This window comes from Haemaphysalis longicornis, unplaced genomic scaffold (assembly GCF_048455015.1).
Source record: "Haemaphysalis longicornis isolate Haplotype H1 unplaced genomic scaffold, Haemaphysalis longicornis Haplotype H1 scaffold_13, whole genome shotgun sequence".
NCBI lineage: Eukaryota > Metazoa > Arthropoda > Arachnida > Ixodida > Ixodidae > Haemaphysalis > Haemaphysalis longicornis.
The window spans coordinates 85,066,225-85,084,487 of NW_027526233.1; the positions used below are offsets into that span (position 1 = coordinate 85,066,225).

At 49.2% G+C, this 18,263-nt stretch overlaps 2 protein-coding genes across 3 annotated transcripts; both read left to right on the forward strand.

Moving 5' to 3' along the window:
• Window positions 1–11,807: 11,807 nt before the first annotated feature.
• Window positions 11,808–15,307, forward strand: LOC144164368 (uncharacterized). Of its 2 annotated transcripts, none has more exons than XM_077694877.1 (4): window positions 11,808–14,025; window positions 14,099–14,234; window positions 14,301–14,546; window positions 14,706–15,307. In XM_077694877.1, exons 1-4 carry the CDS (start codon window positions 13,283–13,285, stop codon window positions 15,117–15,119), a joined length of 1,539 nt encoding a protein of 512 aa, XP_077551003.1. In that variant the 5' UTR covers window positions 11,808–13,282; the 3' UTR covers window positions 15,120–15,307. The 2 variants fall into 2 exon arrangements, with proteins under 2 accessions (XP_077551003.1, XP_077551004.1); XM_077694878.1 differs by having other exon boundaries at window positions 14,301–14,436; window positions 14,706–14,845.
• A 1,659-nt stretch (window positions 15,308–16,966) lies between these two features.
• LOC144163923 (uncharacterized) lies at window positions 16,967–18,028 on the forward strand. The gene is given in 1 exon segment (XM_077694580.1): window positions 16,967–18,028. A coding segment is annotated over 1 exon segment (1,062 nt).
• The last annotated feature ends 235 nt before the right edge of the window (window positions 18,029–18,263 follow it).

Sequence of the window (18,263 nt, forward strand, 5' to 3'; positions counted from 1 at the left end):
GCGGAAGCAACTCTAGACAATGATTATTAATAAAGTGCAGATTACACGTCTGCTTAATTCCGAACTTCGCCCAGAAATCTGGGACACAGCGACGCGGCAGTGCACGTTGCTGGCCGTCTTCCGAATATGACGCTACTTCCGGTCGCTACCGCTCAGTTTCTCGCTCTTCCGGCGTTGCGGCAGGGAGAAGTGGGCGGGGCGTAGGATCAACTTTGAGGACGAATACCGCTGTCCCCAAGCTAAAAATGACGAAAACACTTAACAGGCATAAGCTGACCAATGTAATCATTCTAAAAAAAAGTCTTGCCCAGTTTTAAAAGCACTTCAGTAGCCCTTTAGAGACAGTGTCAAGGCTGCTCAAAAATATTGCTAACTACAGGAGGCACACACGATCCAGTGTAAACCTTCTCCCCCAATAAACTAGGGTGGAGTTCAAAAAATATTCGACAGTTCCAGAAAGCTTCCAAGAGACATACTACAACTGTTAACAGACTTCTCTTCGTCATTGTGATCCGTAATACACTGTTTAGCACAAGTGAGTAAAGTGACATGGTGAATAGATTAAAAGTGGTCTATCACGTCAATACTAAACACAAAGCAATCACTAGGTGTTTCAGCAGACAAATATTCCACTACTTGCTCAGAGCCGGTCACAAGAAAGGATCTTCGATCGCCAAAAAACCCATTTGCATTTCAAGGAACGTAGAAACAGCGCCCTGCCAAGTACCCGGCTCCGTATGTAACACCCTGCAGTGAACATCTTGTTCGTGGGTATTGGCCGAGAAGAAAGCCTCGAGAATATCTTTTTTGGCCCCACACACCAGAGCTCCGAGGGCATCCAAATTCAGTCAGTGCAACGCGCTGTTTCTTCACGCTGGAAGGTTTGCGTGGGTACTGTTTGAAATTCTTATCAATTGCAGGAAGCGCCTTGTTCGACAGCACCTCCAGGATACCCGCACGCGACGAAATTAAGTGGTCGTACATCAAAAATACGTTAAGGATAGGTTTCCAGGGCGGGAAAACAAAACGTACAAACTACAGACAGACATCTGGCCGCTATAGAAACGCTACTTTTTGCGCACTGCCTGCCAAGAATCGTTGAATACATTCTAGTGTGTTTTAAGAGGTAATACAAAAGGCGAAAGTAGCAACTGTTTCTGATAAATAGCGATTATAAAAGTTTCCTCAGCTCTCTCACAGTTGTCAAACGTTCTAAAGTGCAGTAATCCCTCGTTATAACGAGGTCAGAAACACAGCTAGAATTTTCGTTATAAACGGTATTTCGATATAAGCGACCACTAGAGAAAAGCTGAACAGCTTTAATTAGACAAAAACTGCGAGGAACAAAAATACAACATTTTCACTGAAAGAAAACATTATTCACGTGGAAAAAAAGGCAGTGAGCGTTGGCTGTTTCTGGTTCTTGCGGGGACCGAACAACCGCTGCTCCAATTTGCCCGGGCATTTCATGAAGCTGTGGACACCGCACTTGCATTCAAAACTTTATTTCGCAGCTGCTGTAGGCACTCCCGCATCTGTACCATAGTTGGCACTTCATCTGGATCTTCGTCTGTGGGCTCTTCGTCCTCGTCGGGGCCACCAACAAGAGTGTCAATTATCCCCGCATTCGTCGCTGGGACGACGACAGGAGCGGCAGCATCAGCCAACGCAAACTCGAGCTCACCTTCTACCTATTAGCGAGAAATTCTACCTCTTTGCATGTCACGCAACGCTACGAGAGTTTCGCGCTGGAAAGTGACGCAAAATGCCATGGCCCGAGTCTGAGGTTGCTTTTGTTCAGCTCAAAAAACGATTAGCCCCATTGTGGGTACACAGCGCACTCATGAAAACTATGCGGATTTGCACTGGAGGCTTGGCAGTATTACCGGGTAATCAGTTCCCCAAGTGTGCAGCCTTTGAAGTTTGCAAAATAATAGTTTTTCGGTGCCCTGTTGTTAACGACGCTGCTGAGTCTACGGTTCGAGTTTCTGTGTTTGTGCACCATCACGACCATGCCATTGTCCAATGCCTAGGAACAAAATTTAATGGCTATACCTCGCATGGCTATACACCGTTCCTCAAAAGTCATTTTGCGTTAATCGAGCATAACCGACTGGATAAAATCACCGGGGTAACACCAGCTTGCGCTGACCCTCCATTGCGCTTGCGCGAGTCAGCCGGAGCCTGACTCGCGGCTGGGTCGCCGCCGCTCGGCGACGCCTCCACTCGCCACTTCGGTCTAAGCGGGTCAAGCTCTGTGCGCTTCGAGTAATGCGGCCAAAAATGCATGGGTTTGCGTTGCGACAAGAAGAAATTCCGAATGAAGCGATATTTAGAGCAAAGCGATTTTGTTATCAAGCGGGATTACTGTAGTTTAAAATGGCATCAATGGGAATCATATGATCACATGCCGATTTGTTTTTGTGTCTGCGCTTGCGTGGCGAGGCGGTGTAGCCCCAAGCTAGCACATCAGGATGGCTAGGTTCCGCTGTCTCACCCTTAAAAAGACGCTCCTCGGTTTTCTTTCACAGGACTCACGTCTGGGCTCCAGCGGCGCCTTCCGCCGCTCTAGCCAGGCTTTCGTCAATGCAGCTGCTGCTGCGTTCGGGACTGCGCCCACGCGTTTTTAGGTAATGGTTGGCAGAATATCTGATTTCAGTCTTTGTAAAGCCACGTGGGCGAATTCAAGTGACGTCCATGCGCAATTGTTGTGGTTGTCGGTTAAAGCTTTGCTTTCAAACCACCTTCAGAGCGTCGATTGGACCCCATTTTTTTCGGTGGTTTCCGGGGTATCGAGTTATTCAAATTTTAGCGATGCTACCTCTGTCACCCTCGGCCGCCTTCCTATTCCTAGCGCTGTAGGGGCACGACGTTGCCGACGTAGCTCCGAACCAATTTAAGTTCTTTCCTTTGTAACTCAGGATACGATGCTGCGGAAGGACTTCTTTTTTTCTCAAAAAATCATTGGCTTCTGCCAAGCGAGAGAGAGAGAATAACCTTTATTGAAATCAAGACAGTAATTAAGACAGCCGTCCACATTACATGATGCCTTGATCTCGGGCACCGCCGGCAACCCTTTAGATCAGGCGCAGCTAATCTCCGAGGCCGGAGCTGGACAACGCTCCCTCCCAAAGCTGCGTGGAAAGGGGGGTGTTAGGGGGGTCTAAGGTAGACGTATCGCAGCCGCCTACTGTGTGTCTGAGATTCCCAGGCTCTCCGCACAAGCGACAAAGTGTAGAAAAGTGTGTCCGGCCAAACAGGTGAAGTCTCGTGGGATGTGGTGAAGGTGTTGACCTGCAGAACACGCAATAATCTTTCCTGATCTCTTGGTAGTAATTGTGGGGTGAAGAGTACGTTTTACGGGACAGCTAGAGTACTGCACGATTTCCTGGTAGCTGACAAAAGGTTGCATGCACTCGGGCGCGGCTTAGGCTTCACAAGGGCTTGCTCGACAGGTCAAATCTCAAGCCACGAGGTTGACGATCATGTTGCCGGGGATTCCGCTGTGAGCTGGTGCCCATGCAATCCTGACTGGTCTCCTTGGTTGTGTCTGATTGATAACTCGAAGTGTTGGGACGTGCAAGCGACGGTTGGCAAAGTTGCGGAGCGCCTGCTGGTAGCCTGAGATTATAACTTTGGCGTCGCGTTGGCTAAGCGCAAGTGCTATCGCCACTTCTTCCGCTTGGCAAGGGTTGTTTCCGGGTATTGAGATGCTCCACCTGTGCTGCTTATTTAAAACGACTGGTGCTGCCATGGCTGCTCTTCTGGGGTAACAAGCTGTGTTTGTGTAGGTGGTAGATGGTGCATCTCAGTACAACCAAAATATAGTCAGCGCGGCGGCTTCTCTGCGATACTCATGTTGCACAGGGTACACATTGCGTGGTAAGACGGGCACTATAAAGAGTTTTCTAATGGAGTGGGGTACGTTTCCAGTAAAGAGAGGTGGTTGGCTGATTGGGGCCGACAGCGCCAGGCGGGAGAGGATGAACCTCCGCGTTTCGGTTGATCCCAACCTTAATCTTTGGCTAGACAGGTGCGCCTTTATTAACTCCTCGGCCGAGTTGTGGATGCCTAGTCGGATTAGTCGTTCGGTCGAGGTGCTTGCCGGGGGACCCATGGCTTGCTTGTACGCCTTCCTGATCACGATGCTAATTTTCTCGACCTCTGTGGCTTTAAGCAGGGCGTGAGGTATAGCTTACGTAATCCCAGACACGACTAAGGCCTGGACAAGGCGAAGCTGTCCGCGTACCCCATAGCCCTGGTTTTGGTCGTGATTCATCGTATCATAAGAGTAACCTCGTCTGTTATGGTTTTAAGCTTGCTGATCAGAAGGGTGTTGGAGCGATCCACCTGGAATATCATGCCGAGGATCTTCATGTTTGGAGATGGCGCAATGCTATGGCCCTCTAGGCGTAAGGTGATAGTGGGTGAACCTGGAGTGTGTGTTTTGCGCGGTGAAACCAGGAGTAGCTCAGTCTTCTGGGGAGCGCAGCTGAGACCACATGACTTTGCATAGCCAGCCACCAAAAGGGAGACAATGGGAAACAATACAACCCCCTGGGGTGGTACGCGCCCACCTAATAAGAAGGGGTCCTTACCTATTTTTCTGACTTTTAACACAGCTTTCTTTCGAGAGAGAAAATCTCTGATGTAGTTGTGTACCCTGGCTCCACATCCCAGTGTGTTCAACCTGTGCAAAATTTCTGTCTGCTGGACGTTTAACGTCTAATGCGTGGATGTCAGTGCGGGAGGCACGAGTCGCAGGGGGCATCACTTCCTTTTTAAGCTGAAGTAAGATATCCTGCATTTACAGTTGCGGACGAAATCCCACCATCGTTGGTGGAGTTTTACCTGCGTCTTCTAGATACGGTTGCAGTCTGTTGAGAACCACATGCGCTAGGAGTTCCCACACACGAAGAGAGAGAGGACTCAAGTTTTCAAATGCTGGAGGTTTGCCTGGTTTTGGTACGAGGCGGACCTCCACTGTTTTCCAATCGTCGGGTAGGGCGCCAGCCTTTCACATTTTGTTGAGGGGGGCGGTAAGTTCTAGCAGCGAACGGTCGTCGAGATTAATGCGTGCTTTGTTAGAAATTTGGTCAATTTCTTGAGCCGTGTGGCTCCTCAGATTTTTAATGGCCGCCAAAACTTCGTGAAGATGGAGATCCTCCTCGAGAAGCTCGTTTTGGCTGCCGGTGTATGGCCGGAATGGCTCCGAAGGTTGCGCAGGGAAGTACCGGGCATTTAGAAGCAAAAGGAGATCAGTTTCACTGCCTCGGGATTGGTGAATACTGTGGTCATGTTGCGGTGGAATTCCGTCCTACGGCTTGTCGGACTGATCAAACACCAGAGCAGTCTCAAAGTTTTAAGGTACTTAGTGTGCCTCGGAGCCCATCGCAGGGGGTCAGGAAATTTTCTCTCGCTAGCTTGCTCGCGTATTCTACCGCCTTGGCAGTGAGTGGAGCTATGCGATTTTTGTGTTTGTCATTCATACGCTGTTTTTATCACCGCTTCAACAGGCTTCGTCGGGCTTCACATAGGTTGAGAAAGGCGTCAATGCAAGGAGTAATAGTGGAAGTCTGTAATATTAGGGTATGGGTCTTCACATCCCGGGATAACTGCGCGATCCATTCTTGGATGGTCGAGAAATGGTCTTCCTTGCTTTGTTGACTTTCTGCTCGTGTTTCTCTTAGCTTCGTCCAGTCCGTTAGACAGTCTAAACCAGCACTGACTTTGTATTCCAACCCATGTAGAGTGGCGGCCAGAAGACCATGATCGATGCCATGGTATTCGTTCAAATTGGTGCCTGTAGCATGGGGGACGCTTTTTATGAAAGTGAGATCGGAATTGGTGTCTCTTGTCGAGCTCGTGCAGATTTTTGTACGCTTCGTGGTATCGATTGTAAGTGTGAGGTACATGTCTTCATTAAGTCTGTAGAGCAGGGTGCTTCTGGGGTTTGCCCATTTATAGCCCCATAAGTGGTGGGCTGCGTTTAAGTCACCCATTTAAGCAGTGGTTTGCTCTCTCCTTTGGAGCTGGCCTGCTCTATTGCATGTTTGAGGATGCCCCGCGGGCATCTTGGACGGCAGTAAACGTTTAGGAAAAACAAGGGACTCTTCTTTCTTTTAAGTTGTCGCGGTATCAGGTATATCAGGATAGCGACCGGCTCGGATTGCTGCAGTTGGTACTGTATAGCCACTAGTGTTTTATCCACGAGGGTGTGAAGACTGTCCCCTACTTCAGGGCTGTACGTGACATATTCGGGTAGGCGAGCACGTGTGTTCGTTTCCTGAAGCGCAACAATGTCTGGAGGGGGTATTCACGAAGATATGCTTTGAAGAAGAGAGCCGTACTTGTTTATAAACTTCGGCCGTTCCACTGCCTTACGGTGGTCTTTTCTGTATAGCCTTGGCGAGGGTGAGGCGTCTGTAGGGTAACAGTCAACCTCGTCATATACTGGAGGTAGCTCTTGGTGCATGTGGAGGTCGGTAGGCTCTGCTATGGTTACTTTCTGAAGCCAACGGAGGTGCCTGGCCCCAAGAGCAAAAAAGCGTTCCTCTAGCCTTGCATACCTTTCTTGAATGTAATTATCAGATTTGTGCTGCTGGGTTCCGATGTCTCGTTGAATAACTGGCAAGTGCTGCTGCATCGATCGCTGTATAGCCTCCTCTATAGTACCTTGTAGGGCTTGAATGGTCTAGGTTTCCATATTCGTTACATCTTGGACGGTAGCATAGGCCGTTGGAAGGAGACCCACCGGGTCGCCGGGTGTGTCACCTGCATGTTGAGTTGCCGCCTGTACGGTTTGGACAGTCTTGGTTTCCATAACCATTAGCTCTTGGACGGTTGCATAAGGCGCAGGAGGGAGACCCTCCTGGTATCTGGGTGTTACGCTTGCCTGTTGATGTGAGAGGTCTGGGGATGTTGTGGGTTCGTTTTTTTCTTTCTGTTTACGTTTGACGAGGGTTGGGGATTGGGGGTCTGCCTCGTAGAGTGTTTTATCTGTTTTACGAATTTCGATTCGAAGAGCCAAATGTTCGGCTCGCAAATTAGCTAGCTCCTTCTTAAGGGTGGCGTTTTCTTCGGCTACTCGTGCACTATAGGCGCGCACACTATCCCGTTCTGGAGTGACTGCTGCGTGTAGAGTTTTTAGACAGGTAACCTGTGCCCAGCTCACCTGTGGTAAGGTATACGAAACTGGCTTGCTTTTTCGCCCGCCACTCGTTGTCCGGCCTTCACTAGGAGTTCTGTCGCGGGAAGGCGTCCGTTTCTTTAATGAAGCCTTCTGCGTTGACCTGGAATGGTGCTTAGAGATGCTCCTTCCATGGTTGGCACTGCGCCTCGTTGATAAGCGAGAATGGCGTAAGTGCGAACCACCACCACGGATTTCACGGGATGGGAGAGCGGGTGTGTCGGTAGGACTGTTGCTGTTGGCGCTGAGGCTTTTGACGATTCCAAGGTGTGCAGGTTCAGTTTAGTGCAAGACTTGCCCGCCATCGGGTGGGAGCTCCAGCACAAGATACACTGAGGGTGGCACTTGTTAAGGTGAGCCCATATTTCCCGCACCTCGGCATTGTAGAGGGATGCGGGCACACATCCTCCCTGTCACCAGTCTCGTTGCATTTGCCGCAATAAGGTACCGCTCTCTTGTAGAAGCACCGAAGCGAGATGCCACTGTAGTTGACAAAATAGGTCACGCGCTTGCCATAGGTTGTTGTCACCATTGTTTCTGTATTTCCAAGCCTTCTGCAAGTCAAAACTTCATAACCTGGATCCTCGATGCGTTTAAGGACCGTGTCGAGGTTGTATCAAGGTCGATGTTATGAATTATTCATTTGCAGGAGTTGTCTGGAGATGGTGTGTAGGACGCTAACTCGTGAAACGTCCCACCAATGGTCTTGTTGATCTTGGCTAGCGTCGTAGCTGTTGTTTCAGAATGGGCACTCATGACAAGGAGGTTTTGTTCCCCGTCAATGCGCATCTAGACGTTGTCTGCTCGAACAGGTTGCTATAGGCATTAGTAATTTTTCGGCACTCACACTGGAAAGGCTGAGACCTTTGCGTGGCCGAAATGCCAGTTTTAGATGTTCGGCAGGTAGTGGAGGCTATCGGCGTTTGCGCTCTCTGGGCCGGCGTTTGCGGAGGGAGGGCTTCTCCGGCGTTTCAGCCAATTGCTGCTGTGCAGCAACGAGTCGCTGATCTCGGCGGTGCTTGGCGCGGCGCGTGACAAGAACCCAGGGCGCAGTAGTTCTTTCGTCTTCCTTCGAATGTGGAGAGGCGTCTTGGTTTTCGGGGGTTTCCATCTCCTGACCCTCCGAGCCACCGTTCGATGACTGGTGGGCTTCTCCACCGGCGGAGCGCGATTTCGCACTCGCCATCTGGAGCGTCATGACTGTCCAGGTACGGGATAGGCTGCACCGCTAACGTGCCAGGCTTAGCGAGGCGGCCGCCGCTTCGGTAGCCTAAACGTCCGCAAAGTGCAAAAAAAATGCACTTATGGCATAGCGCTTGGTATCAACGCTCCCCTGGTGACTTAAGGAACCCTACAGGAGCGTTGTTTTGGGTCACTGAAGGTGATTTCTGAGAGAGGTTGATCTTTAAACCAGAGCCAATGCAACGCAGTCGATCAGCTCGTCGTCTCGTCTTCTTCCTTTGCCAAGCGAATAATCTCTTTTTCCAAAGTTCACTACGCCCGGTGGTCCGGTTAGGCTTGTGGTTACTATGGTTAGTGCATATCGCGTTTCGACGAGTGATGTTATTATGCGGCTTTTCCTTGTTTCTAATTGCTTGTTTGATGCAGTGGAACTGTTTTAACCTGTGTCGAATAAATTTCTTGCCTATTCTGTTTTTGCACAGGTGGCTTAGCCGAATTTGGCTACGGTGATTTCAGCTTAATTACGTTTGAGCTCATGGCCTGACGTGCCTAGCAAGCTGATTTAACTTGCCATATTCTCGGAGCAGGCCCGTTATTATGCGTCTATGGCTTTGCATTTCTTCTAAAGGTGCTCTAGAACTTTTTGAAAGACGAGCGCGAAAGCATCAGAACTTACATGGCATATTTGGTGGCGAAAAGATTAAACTTGGTGAAGCTCCGTCTACACACGTCCGCTGTAGCCGGAAGAAATATTACAAGAACACATTGACACTAAGAAATAACAGAAAGGGGCTAGATATTTATTGTTTTGTTTACTGGGGGTGTATATAGACAACCGTCTCAATTTAGGTGTGAGCAAAGCAGAGAAGAGTGCTCAAAACTTTCGCGAAGATCATGGACCAGGGGAGCGCTCTGGTTTGGAGGGCGACGGTGGCGCAGGGGCGGGCACTGCGTTGGGGTTCACGGGCGTCTCACTTGGGCCTTGTTTTATTGTCTGGGCGAAGCTGCGGAGTTTGTAGATAACAACACCCTGCAAAAAAGTTTGTTATTAATGCCTGTTTTAACAAAGTATCGTGAACAAATGTAGGCATTACATTCAGGTAAAAGTGGCGTACAGTGGGATGCATTAAAATGCTTTGAATCATCACTTTCAAGTTCTTAACCATTATAACGTCATTCGAAAGAATTTTCAAAACAAATATTGGTTTCGAATTTATTGAATTTTTATTACTAAATTATTTTCAAGCCTTTTAATAAAAATATTACATTTTGTTACTACAGAGCATATCCACATGACGATATGCTTAGTAAACTGTTTCCGCTGGTGGAATTCCGCGAAACCTTGAGCAAAATCCGCTTTTTCATGTACTGTGTAATGCAGTTGACCACTACCACGGTTTTATCTGAACGCAACAGTGTCATTACTTTCAGGTTTCCCAATTTTACACATACAGTCACAGTGCGAAGAAGTACCGGCGGTACCAATAAACCCTAAATATCACCACTACTGAGTGAACGTGAAGGAAAATTGCTCATAATCAAAAAGGCGCCGACACGATCACCTAAATCATGCCCACAAAATGAACGAGTAAAACGGAGAGGTTGATCTATTGGGTCTGCACACAGTTAATACAAGGAAGGCTCAATTGAGCGAGTGCCCAAGAGCGGACTACAGTTTTTCGTGCAGAAAATTTACATAAAATATTTTCTTTCTTCTTGGCTGCCGTTGCACCTATGCCAAAGCCGATTACATTTGTTGACAGCTCGCCAAACTCGTACTGCAAAACGAACTACACATAGTGAGTCCTTTGTTATTGGTGCTTTCCGGATGCTGTTTTTTTTCAACGGTATACAGTTTTTGAGACGGAGTAAATCAAATACGCAGGCACAGGAGGTAGATTGTGTAACCGCCGTGCTGTGTAATTTACCATGCATAGTTTCGGAAACAGCCGAGAAAATATCTTTGAATTTGAAGCTATCGCTTGCGTCCCAGAAAAGACATTGGCGTTTTAATGACCTATGTGGTACACAATTATGCGTTCGCTTGTGTTTCTGGGCGGGTGACTGAGGATGGCCCACTCATGGCCCTTAATGCCCCTAGCATCTTCCCAGTAGCCTAGTTTTGGAGAACCATCTTAGTTGGAATATTTTATTCAGTAGTAGTTACCCAAATTATAGTGCGATATTTATGTTACAGCTCAGAAAACATTTGTGAATCACCAGATTACAAGAAGTTTAAAAACATCAAGAGTAAAAAGATATCGGTTCAGTGTTGTAGGATAATTTCTGATTTAACTAGTCAATGCGCTGATTGGATAGCATATAGGATTTGAAATATGCGAGGTTTTATCAAACTCCCGACAAATACAACTGGTTCAGATATTTATGACTGGAACATTTTTATTAAAAATTGGCTTCAGCAGCGGACATGCAGGTAAGAAACTTTAGACGACGCCCAGCTAGCCATCCACCGCAGCATGGAGAGACGTGTGAATGAAGTGACATGTTTTTTTTCGCGGCAAGCGGAGGCCAATGGCTACCACCTCCAAGTAACAGCGTTCAAGGAACCCCCACCAACGCCGTAAGTCACTGAGCGGCGCCGAGGGTAGCCAATGGTCGGCATGCACAGACTAAGCCCACGACAGGGGAGCACGCGAAGGCGGAGGAGGTGGCACTTGTGTGAAAAATACATGCGAGAAAGGTCGTACAGTTGTAGGAAAGGTCGTATAATGGCGTTTACAGCATCAGTAGAACTGACATCAGCGCCTCTCCTAAGGTTTTCTTTCTCCCAGGACTATGGAAGTGTCATATATAAAGCGTTACCTACACACATTCTGGTTTTCTCGTTATTCTCAAATTCAATGCAACGCATATAGTGGTAAATGTAGATTTGGAGATACATTTTTCAACCTAGTTGCAGTTGCTACGCTTCGTGAGGGACTGGTGTAGTGTTGAAAAGTACCCGGCAAGACTTTTTATACACGAGGGCTTTATTTGCGCTTACACCACGCGTAATTTTACGTCTTTCGGTAGCAACGCCGTTTCGAGAAGAGTACAATTGATTCCGCTAAACCTCATAGAAGACGGCGTTTAGAAGTCCGCAGCGAGGGTGTGCACAGAAAATAATAGTCAAGGATTCGACGAAGGTTCGTCTGGTCAGGCATTGTATGAAGAAACAGTAATGCAGTCTCTGACCAAGTCAAACAAAATTAGCCCCTTCTTTGGGAACGCTGAGTAGATGCGGAGCATCTCAGGTTTCTGTTGTGATTCCGTTGCGTTCGTAGAACGTCACCGAAGAACGGAGTGAAGTGGCACGGCCCCTCGATTTTGAAGCAGCAGGCTGCTGCTTCAAAATCGAGGGGCCGTGGAAGTGGCACGGCCCCTCGATTTTGAAGCAACGGCCCCTCGATTTTGAAGCAGCAGGCGCGGCCTGTCACGTCCCGGCGGCGCAGGCGGCTGGCGGCGTGATTGGATAGTTTACAGTTTCTGCCGTTTTCGTCGCGGGGGCGCCACCTCTACGGGAAAGATCGCGGGAGCGGCGGCGGAGACCGGAGTTTGTTTACACTGGCGGGACAACGTGTTGATGGTGTTGACTTCGGTAGCCGGCTTCGCCTGTATCTTCTTCGCCTCTGCATAACCGTGACCTATCGGTGAGGACATTTTGGCGCTGATTTTGTTATGCATCTTTGTGAGTGAAGGTTCTATAGTGGCAGAATGCCGCGCAACTGCTGTGTGCCGCTGTGCAGCACGAACGCGAAGAAAAACCCGTCCATCCGGTATCATGAGTTCCCGTCTGATTCGCAACGCCGAGAAGCATGGCTAAAAAACATTTCCCGGCAAGGAAATTGCAAAGGAAGCAAGTGGGAGCCGAATGATCGGTCTTTGGTGTGCTCTCTACACTTTACAGAAGATGATTACCGAAAAAATGTCACGTTGAGACTGCTGCTTCCGTCCGCAGTACCGACCGTCTTTCCAAACTATCCGCAGTACATGCGGAACGAAAATGGAGCGACAAGAACGAAACGACCACGAAAAAGTCGCTCCAGTGATTGTGGCGAAAGTGAGACAGGTCGTGAATGTGGAGGTTTCGATGTAAGCGTTGTCGCAAGCGAATCCCACGTGCTGTCCGACTGTGGCGCGGAGCAAGCGTTCGCTCCCCTAGCCTCGGCTTCCTGCGAAAGTGCTCCCTTCATTGAAAAGGCGTGCCAGACAACCATGGATTTGGGGGTCTTGATTGATGAAGCAAAAAAAACAGAGCGCCGGCTATCAGCAAAAGTTGCTCGACAGAAAGCTGCTCTGCAGAAACTGCAAAGCCAGTATGATGACTCGAGAGAGCAACTCCAACGATACGAAGCCAACGAATCCGTCCAAGCCTTCCTACAAGTAGTAGACGCAGCAGAAGAAGGCGACAAAACTGCTTTGTTCATTGCAAACCAAGTCAGCAACTACAGCAGAAAGAAGCCCTCGTACAGCGACAGTATTCTTCGGGAGTGCGTGCTGTGGAAGGCGTGCTCTAATAAAGGATATGAATACGCCAGGTCGAGGAACCTTCTGAAGCTTCCCTGCCGTGCCACACTGCAAAAGTACGTCGGTAAATCAACTGGAGAAATTGGAACAACCAGTTTGATCAAGGAACGCCTTCGCATCGAGTACAATGGAATCAGTGTGGAACAAGAGGCCTACTGTTCTCTCATTATCGATGAAATGGCAATTCAGCAGAAGGTGATTTACGACAAGCAAGTCGACAAGATATTCGGCCTTGTGGACATGGGAACAGCTGAGAATACAACCACGGTTCCCGAGGTTGCTAACCGCTTGTTATGCTTTGTCATGAGAGGCTTGTCAACGGCGTAAGTAATACCAGTAGGCTACTACTTTACTAGGGCTCTGAAGCATGACAAGCTGTTTTCCATGACAATGGAAGTTATGGAGGCAGCTGAACAAGCCGGTTTCCGAGTAGCAAGGGTTGTGACAGACAACCACCAGACAAATGTAGCTCTTTTTAAGGACCTTTCCGAGGATGGCGCACTTGCGCATGCAGTGCCTCATCCCCTGCGAGAAGGAGACCCTCTCTTCTTGTCGTTCGACCCAAACCACCTCATCAAGAATCTTCGCAACAACTTTCTTGAACGGGAACTCAAGTTTGATGAGCACCTTATTCGCGGTGGATTCTACTTGAAGACGTTGTTCGAAATGCAAAGCCAGCTTCTTGTAAAGCCGGTAAGGTTTTTGACGCGAGCTCATGTTGAGCCAAACAACCTCGAAAAAATGAAGGTGTCAAGAGCTACTCAAATATTTTCTGCTCCAGTAATAGCCACACTTGAATTCCTAGAGAAGAACCCACAATGCCATCCTGACGCTTCTAAATACCAAGACAGCACTGCCACAATCACTTTTATGAAGGTGGTGGCACAGTGGTATGCCCTCCACAACATTGGAGCCGTAAAGCCACGTGGACAGGACGAGCAGCCTTTCGTTCTGACAGAAGATGAACGCCTTTCTTGGTTGGAAGTTGACTTTGTCCGGTACGTTGAAGAGCTTCAAATGAATGCTGGCAAGTCCAACCAGAAGCTGACCAAGGAGACATACGAAGCAACACTCTTGACAACGAAGTCAACCGTCGCACTAATTGAGTACCTGCTTGATCACATCAAGTAAGTGTGTTCAAGTGGCAATATTTGTCTTAGTAATGTACAGAATATTGATGAGATACTCGTATTTTTTCAGCTTCCGTTACGTTCTGACACGTGGCCTCAACAGTGACCCTGTGGAGTCGCTCTTCAGCTGCCTGAGACAGTTTAATGGTGGAAATGACCGAGTCGATGCCAGGACTGCAGTCTTTACCGCGGAAAAGCTGCTCAAGGTAACTTTTTAAATACTTAGCGCTAAGTATGCTGACTTCATGGTATGCTAAAACACCAATTTGCAGGTTGGCATTTTGCAAGGCGCAAAGAGTGGAAATGCCCCCACAACGTCTGAGATGAGGGCATCTCTCAAGCTTGCCACACATGAGGAAACATCTGCCTGTCCAGCAGCTGTTGACCTTGCAGCCCGCTGGCTCTCAAGTGAGCTCGGGTTCGTCAAGCTTTGGTGTGAAAGGGGAGCGCATATGCACTTTGAGCTTGCGCCGGTTGCTTTTTTGGCCGGCTACCTTGCACGCGTATGCGAGGAAAAGGTAAAGATTTTCGTTTATTGGTGAGCTTGATTTTATTTTGAATGTTTTAGGGATTCTCGTGAATTTGGTGACGCTAAAGGTTTTCGTTATAATGTGCAATTCCTTCTGCTTATTTTTGTCAATACGCTTAATGCCATGGTTATTTCGTGTTGTTTCCAGGTGCCCTGCGAGTCTTGCCAAGTACTTCTGCAGACACTGAAGCCGACTGGGGACATTTATGCCCTAATCTCTAACCTTGACAACGGAGGTCTGAAGTACCCTTCAGCGGAAATGGTTGGCCTCTGCAAACTAACGTGCATTTTTGTAGAAAGAGTAATGAAGTCTCCGGAAGTTAGGCGGTGTGGCAACATTTGCAGACTGTTGCAGACAGCTCTTCTACCTCATTTAACGCAATGCCCTGCACTGATCTGCGAGAAAGGCGACCCCAGTCACACGGAAGACATGTGCAGAGTAATCCTGCAGAAACTGCTGCGTGTCTTGCTTGGCAGCTGGGCTGGCAACATTAATTTGACTGTGGAACGCCTTGCTAAGCTTGTGCATAAGCCCCTGTCAAGGAAAGTTCTGCGCATGTGAATACAGTTTTTTTTTTCTTTACGGAACTACTTTCAAAGTCTGCACGCAAGTCTGTCACAGAACGTTCTCCTGATGTAAAGGCTGTTTTTCTTTCTCCGAAAACAAAAAAATAAAAAATGTCAACAACTTTTGTGGTGCTTTATTAATGTACGTTTTAATCATCTTAGCCTTAGCCTGCTTTATGATTTGACGGCATGTTTATTTTTAATATTGTCTCGAAGTGAACCGGCAGCTTGTATATCAAGAGCAAAGGGTATCGAGAAAATATGCTGTTCAGGTATAAAAAACGAGAAACCTTTTTACTTGGCAATCGGGTTATCATTTGTGAACATGCACGCAACGTAAGCGCTTTGCGTAAATAGTCGCTAACTGATGGTATTGTGGGGCTCGGACGAATTACGGTCCCATTCGTGCGCTGTTTCGGACGAGTAAGGGGTGCGCTTAAAATTCACGGTTCTAACTTTTGCAAAACGGGGATACACCCACCAACTGCGAGTGCAGTGCCGCGACGCCGTGAAATGCAACGTCGAAGCTGCCGGCGGCTCGCCCCGGATCCGCCGCTCGCGTCCCGTAGCAGTAGCGCCACGGCGGCGGCGAAGTGAACTAGGCGCGTCACGCTGCTTTTACTCCACGTGACAGGCCGCGCCTGCTGCTTCAAAATCGAGGGGCCGTGGAAGTGGAGTCAACCGCTGCAAGCGCTGAACCGAACGCGCGCAGCGCGCTACCCGATTTACCTTCAAGGTTGAAGGAGAGGAGATGAGAGGAGGAGAGATGCGCAAGCGCCGAGCATTCGCGCCGACGAAGCTCAGGGTCCGGCGCTCGCTTCACGCGTTTGCGCTCAGCGCCGTGTGCCCTTCTCCGCGCAGCTTAGTCTTCAGTGGATGTAGCGTCGCTGTTTGTTTGTGCGGTGGTGCTGATGCTTGCTTGCGCCAACCCACTAACTGACGGAACTGTCGCTTCCATAACATTTATCGGAAGAACGGAGTGAAGTGGAGTCAACCGCAGCAAGCTCTGAAGTGAACGCGCGGAGCGCGCTACCCGATTTACATTCAAGGTTGATGGACAGGAGGCGAGATGAGGAAGATGCGCAAGCGCCGAGCATGCGCCGCGAAAGCAGAAGCGAGAACGCGGGAGAAGCGAAAGCAAACTGCACGCAGCTGGTTCAAGAGAAGAAGTGGCGGGAGTATCGCGCAGCTCTGGGAGAGAGTGAAGGAGGAGAGTTGCGCATGTGCAGTGTGAGTGCGGACACTCTCGCGGGACATGCCCTTACTATAAAATGCTACGCATCTAAAAAATAAAAAGACGTTTCGGAACCCCTACGGGTTCCTTGTTCACAATGAGGCAAAATGAACAAGTTTGGAATTTAAAGTTGCAGTTCGCGACGCAATGACTGCATGTATATCAAAGGTAATGTCCCTTTTATTTCGATTCATCGTGTCGGAGTGTGTTTGTATGAACGATCATTCTAGTACACGACGTGATGTCACGTTTCGTTCGTTGAACAAAATCGCACCGTTGTCTCAGTCAATATCGTTCTTGTGCTTGTACGTCTCGGTGTGTGTGTTGGCTTGCGGTGAGCTCTCCTTAACTGTGGGCCGGACCCACGGCGGTGTGCGCTTAGGCTCCGCCGTTTTTCGGCTGGAACCACGGGCAACTTCACTGGACCCCGTAAAGACCGACATCGATTGTTTAGGCAACTTACAGGGAAAACATGGACACCAGAATCATCCAGGTGGGCCGATGTTTAATAGCTTTACGGCCGACGGTCGCCCGACCACGTTGGCGCCACCGTTAAGCCAAACGGCGACGCTGACGCCGGGTCCGTGGCACAGGCCTCCCGAGGCAACATGGCAACCTCTACAATCAACCAGCGTGGATAAGACCCACATGCCATGGCGTAGGACACGGTTCCGATTTCCGAGACGCCAAATTCTGCTTTTATACCGAGATTTCAGAGCCAGGCTCTCAACGACGCGGTAGTACGCCTTTCGCAAGCCAACGCGAAGAAGCAGCGTTGGACGCGACCCCGGCGTCCGGCACGCCGGCAGAAAAAGACGCAGCGTCCCGCCTCGCCTGCCGCGGGACGCAAAGGCAAGCTTTTCACCAAATGGATGCCTCGACCCTTCCCAAAACCTAATCCGGACGACTATGTAATAGTCGTAAAGCCACGTGAGTGCATCTCGCTGCATGAAGCTTTCGCCGAGAACTGGTACGGAACCGCATTCAAGGCGTACGTCGGGCCCGAGCGACCTGAGTCTTTGACACTTCTTCCATCGAGAGAGAACAATCTGATCGTCATTCATACCTCGGACACCGACATGACGGACAAGATTATCGGGGTCTTCGCGCTAAACATCGAGAGCAGGGAGATCCTGCTACGCGGGTATCTAAGACAAGATGTAGGCAATGATTGCCATGGAGTCATCGTGGGCCGCAACACAGATACGATGGAGACGCTTCGCGAGAGCGTGCGTTGGACATCAGGCACGATTGTCGAGGTGCGCAAATTTGGAACATCGAAAAAGGCGCGCGTGACCTTCGCTGGCCCGAAGAAGCAGCACTTTGTTCACTACGACACAGTGTTGATCACAGTGCAACCCTACTACCGAACGATTCCTGCCTGCGGCAAGTGCGCTGTCGTCGGCCATCGGATGGATGCTTGTCCCAACCCAAGAATGAATACGTGTGGCATATGTGGACAGCAGGTGCAGCTGGTGGAAGAGGGAATGCGGGCCCCTCATGATTGTGTACCAGTGTGTTCTGTGTGTGGCGGAGCGAACGCCACTCTGTCACGCGCGTGTACGGCCAATTACCGTATCTCCAATGGGGCCGCCCAAAACGAAAGAAAATCGAGAATGGCGGCCATGAAATGTCGCCAGCCTCAGACTCGCGATGAGCCTGGTCGGTGAGGATGTTTGGTTGGAAAACCTTACATTAACCTAAACTTTTGCTACATTCGGTGCACATCCAACCACTTCCACGCATCCCAGCCTTGTACAGGGGTATGATGAAAGAACAATAGCTGCAACACTGCATATTCCACTTCCATTCAAACATTGCAGGTGTTTTTGTCTAGCTCCTTACCGCAAGACCAGCGTGAGCTGATTAGAAGCGGAATGGAAGCTGCTCCGTTGGGGCCACTGC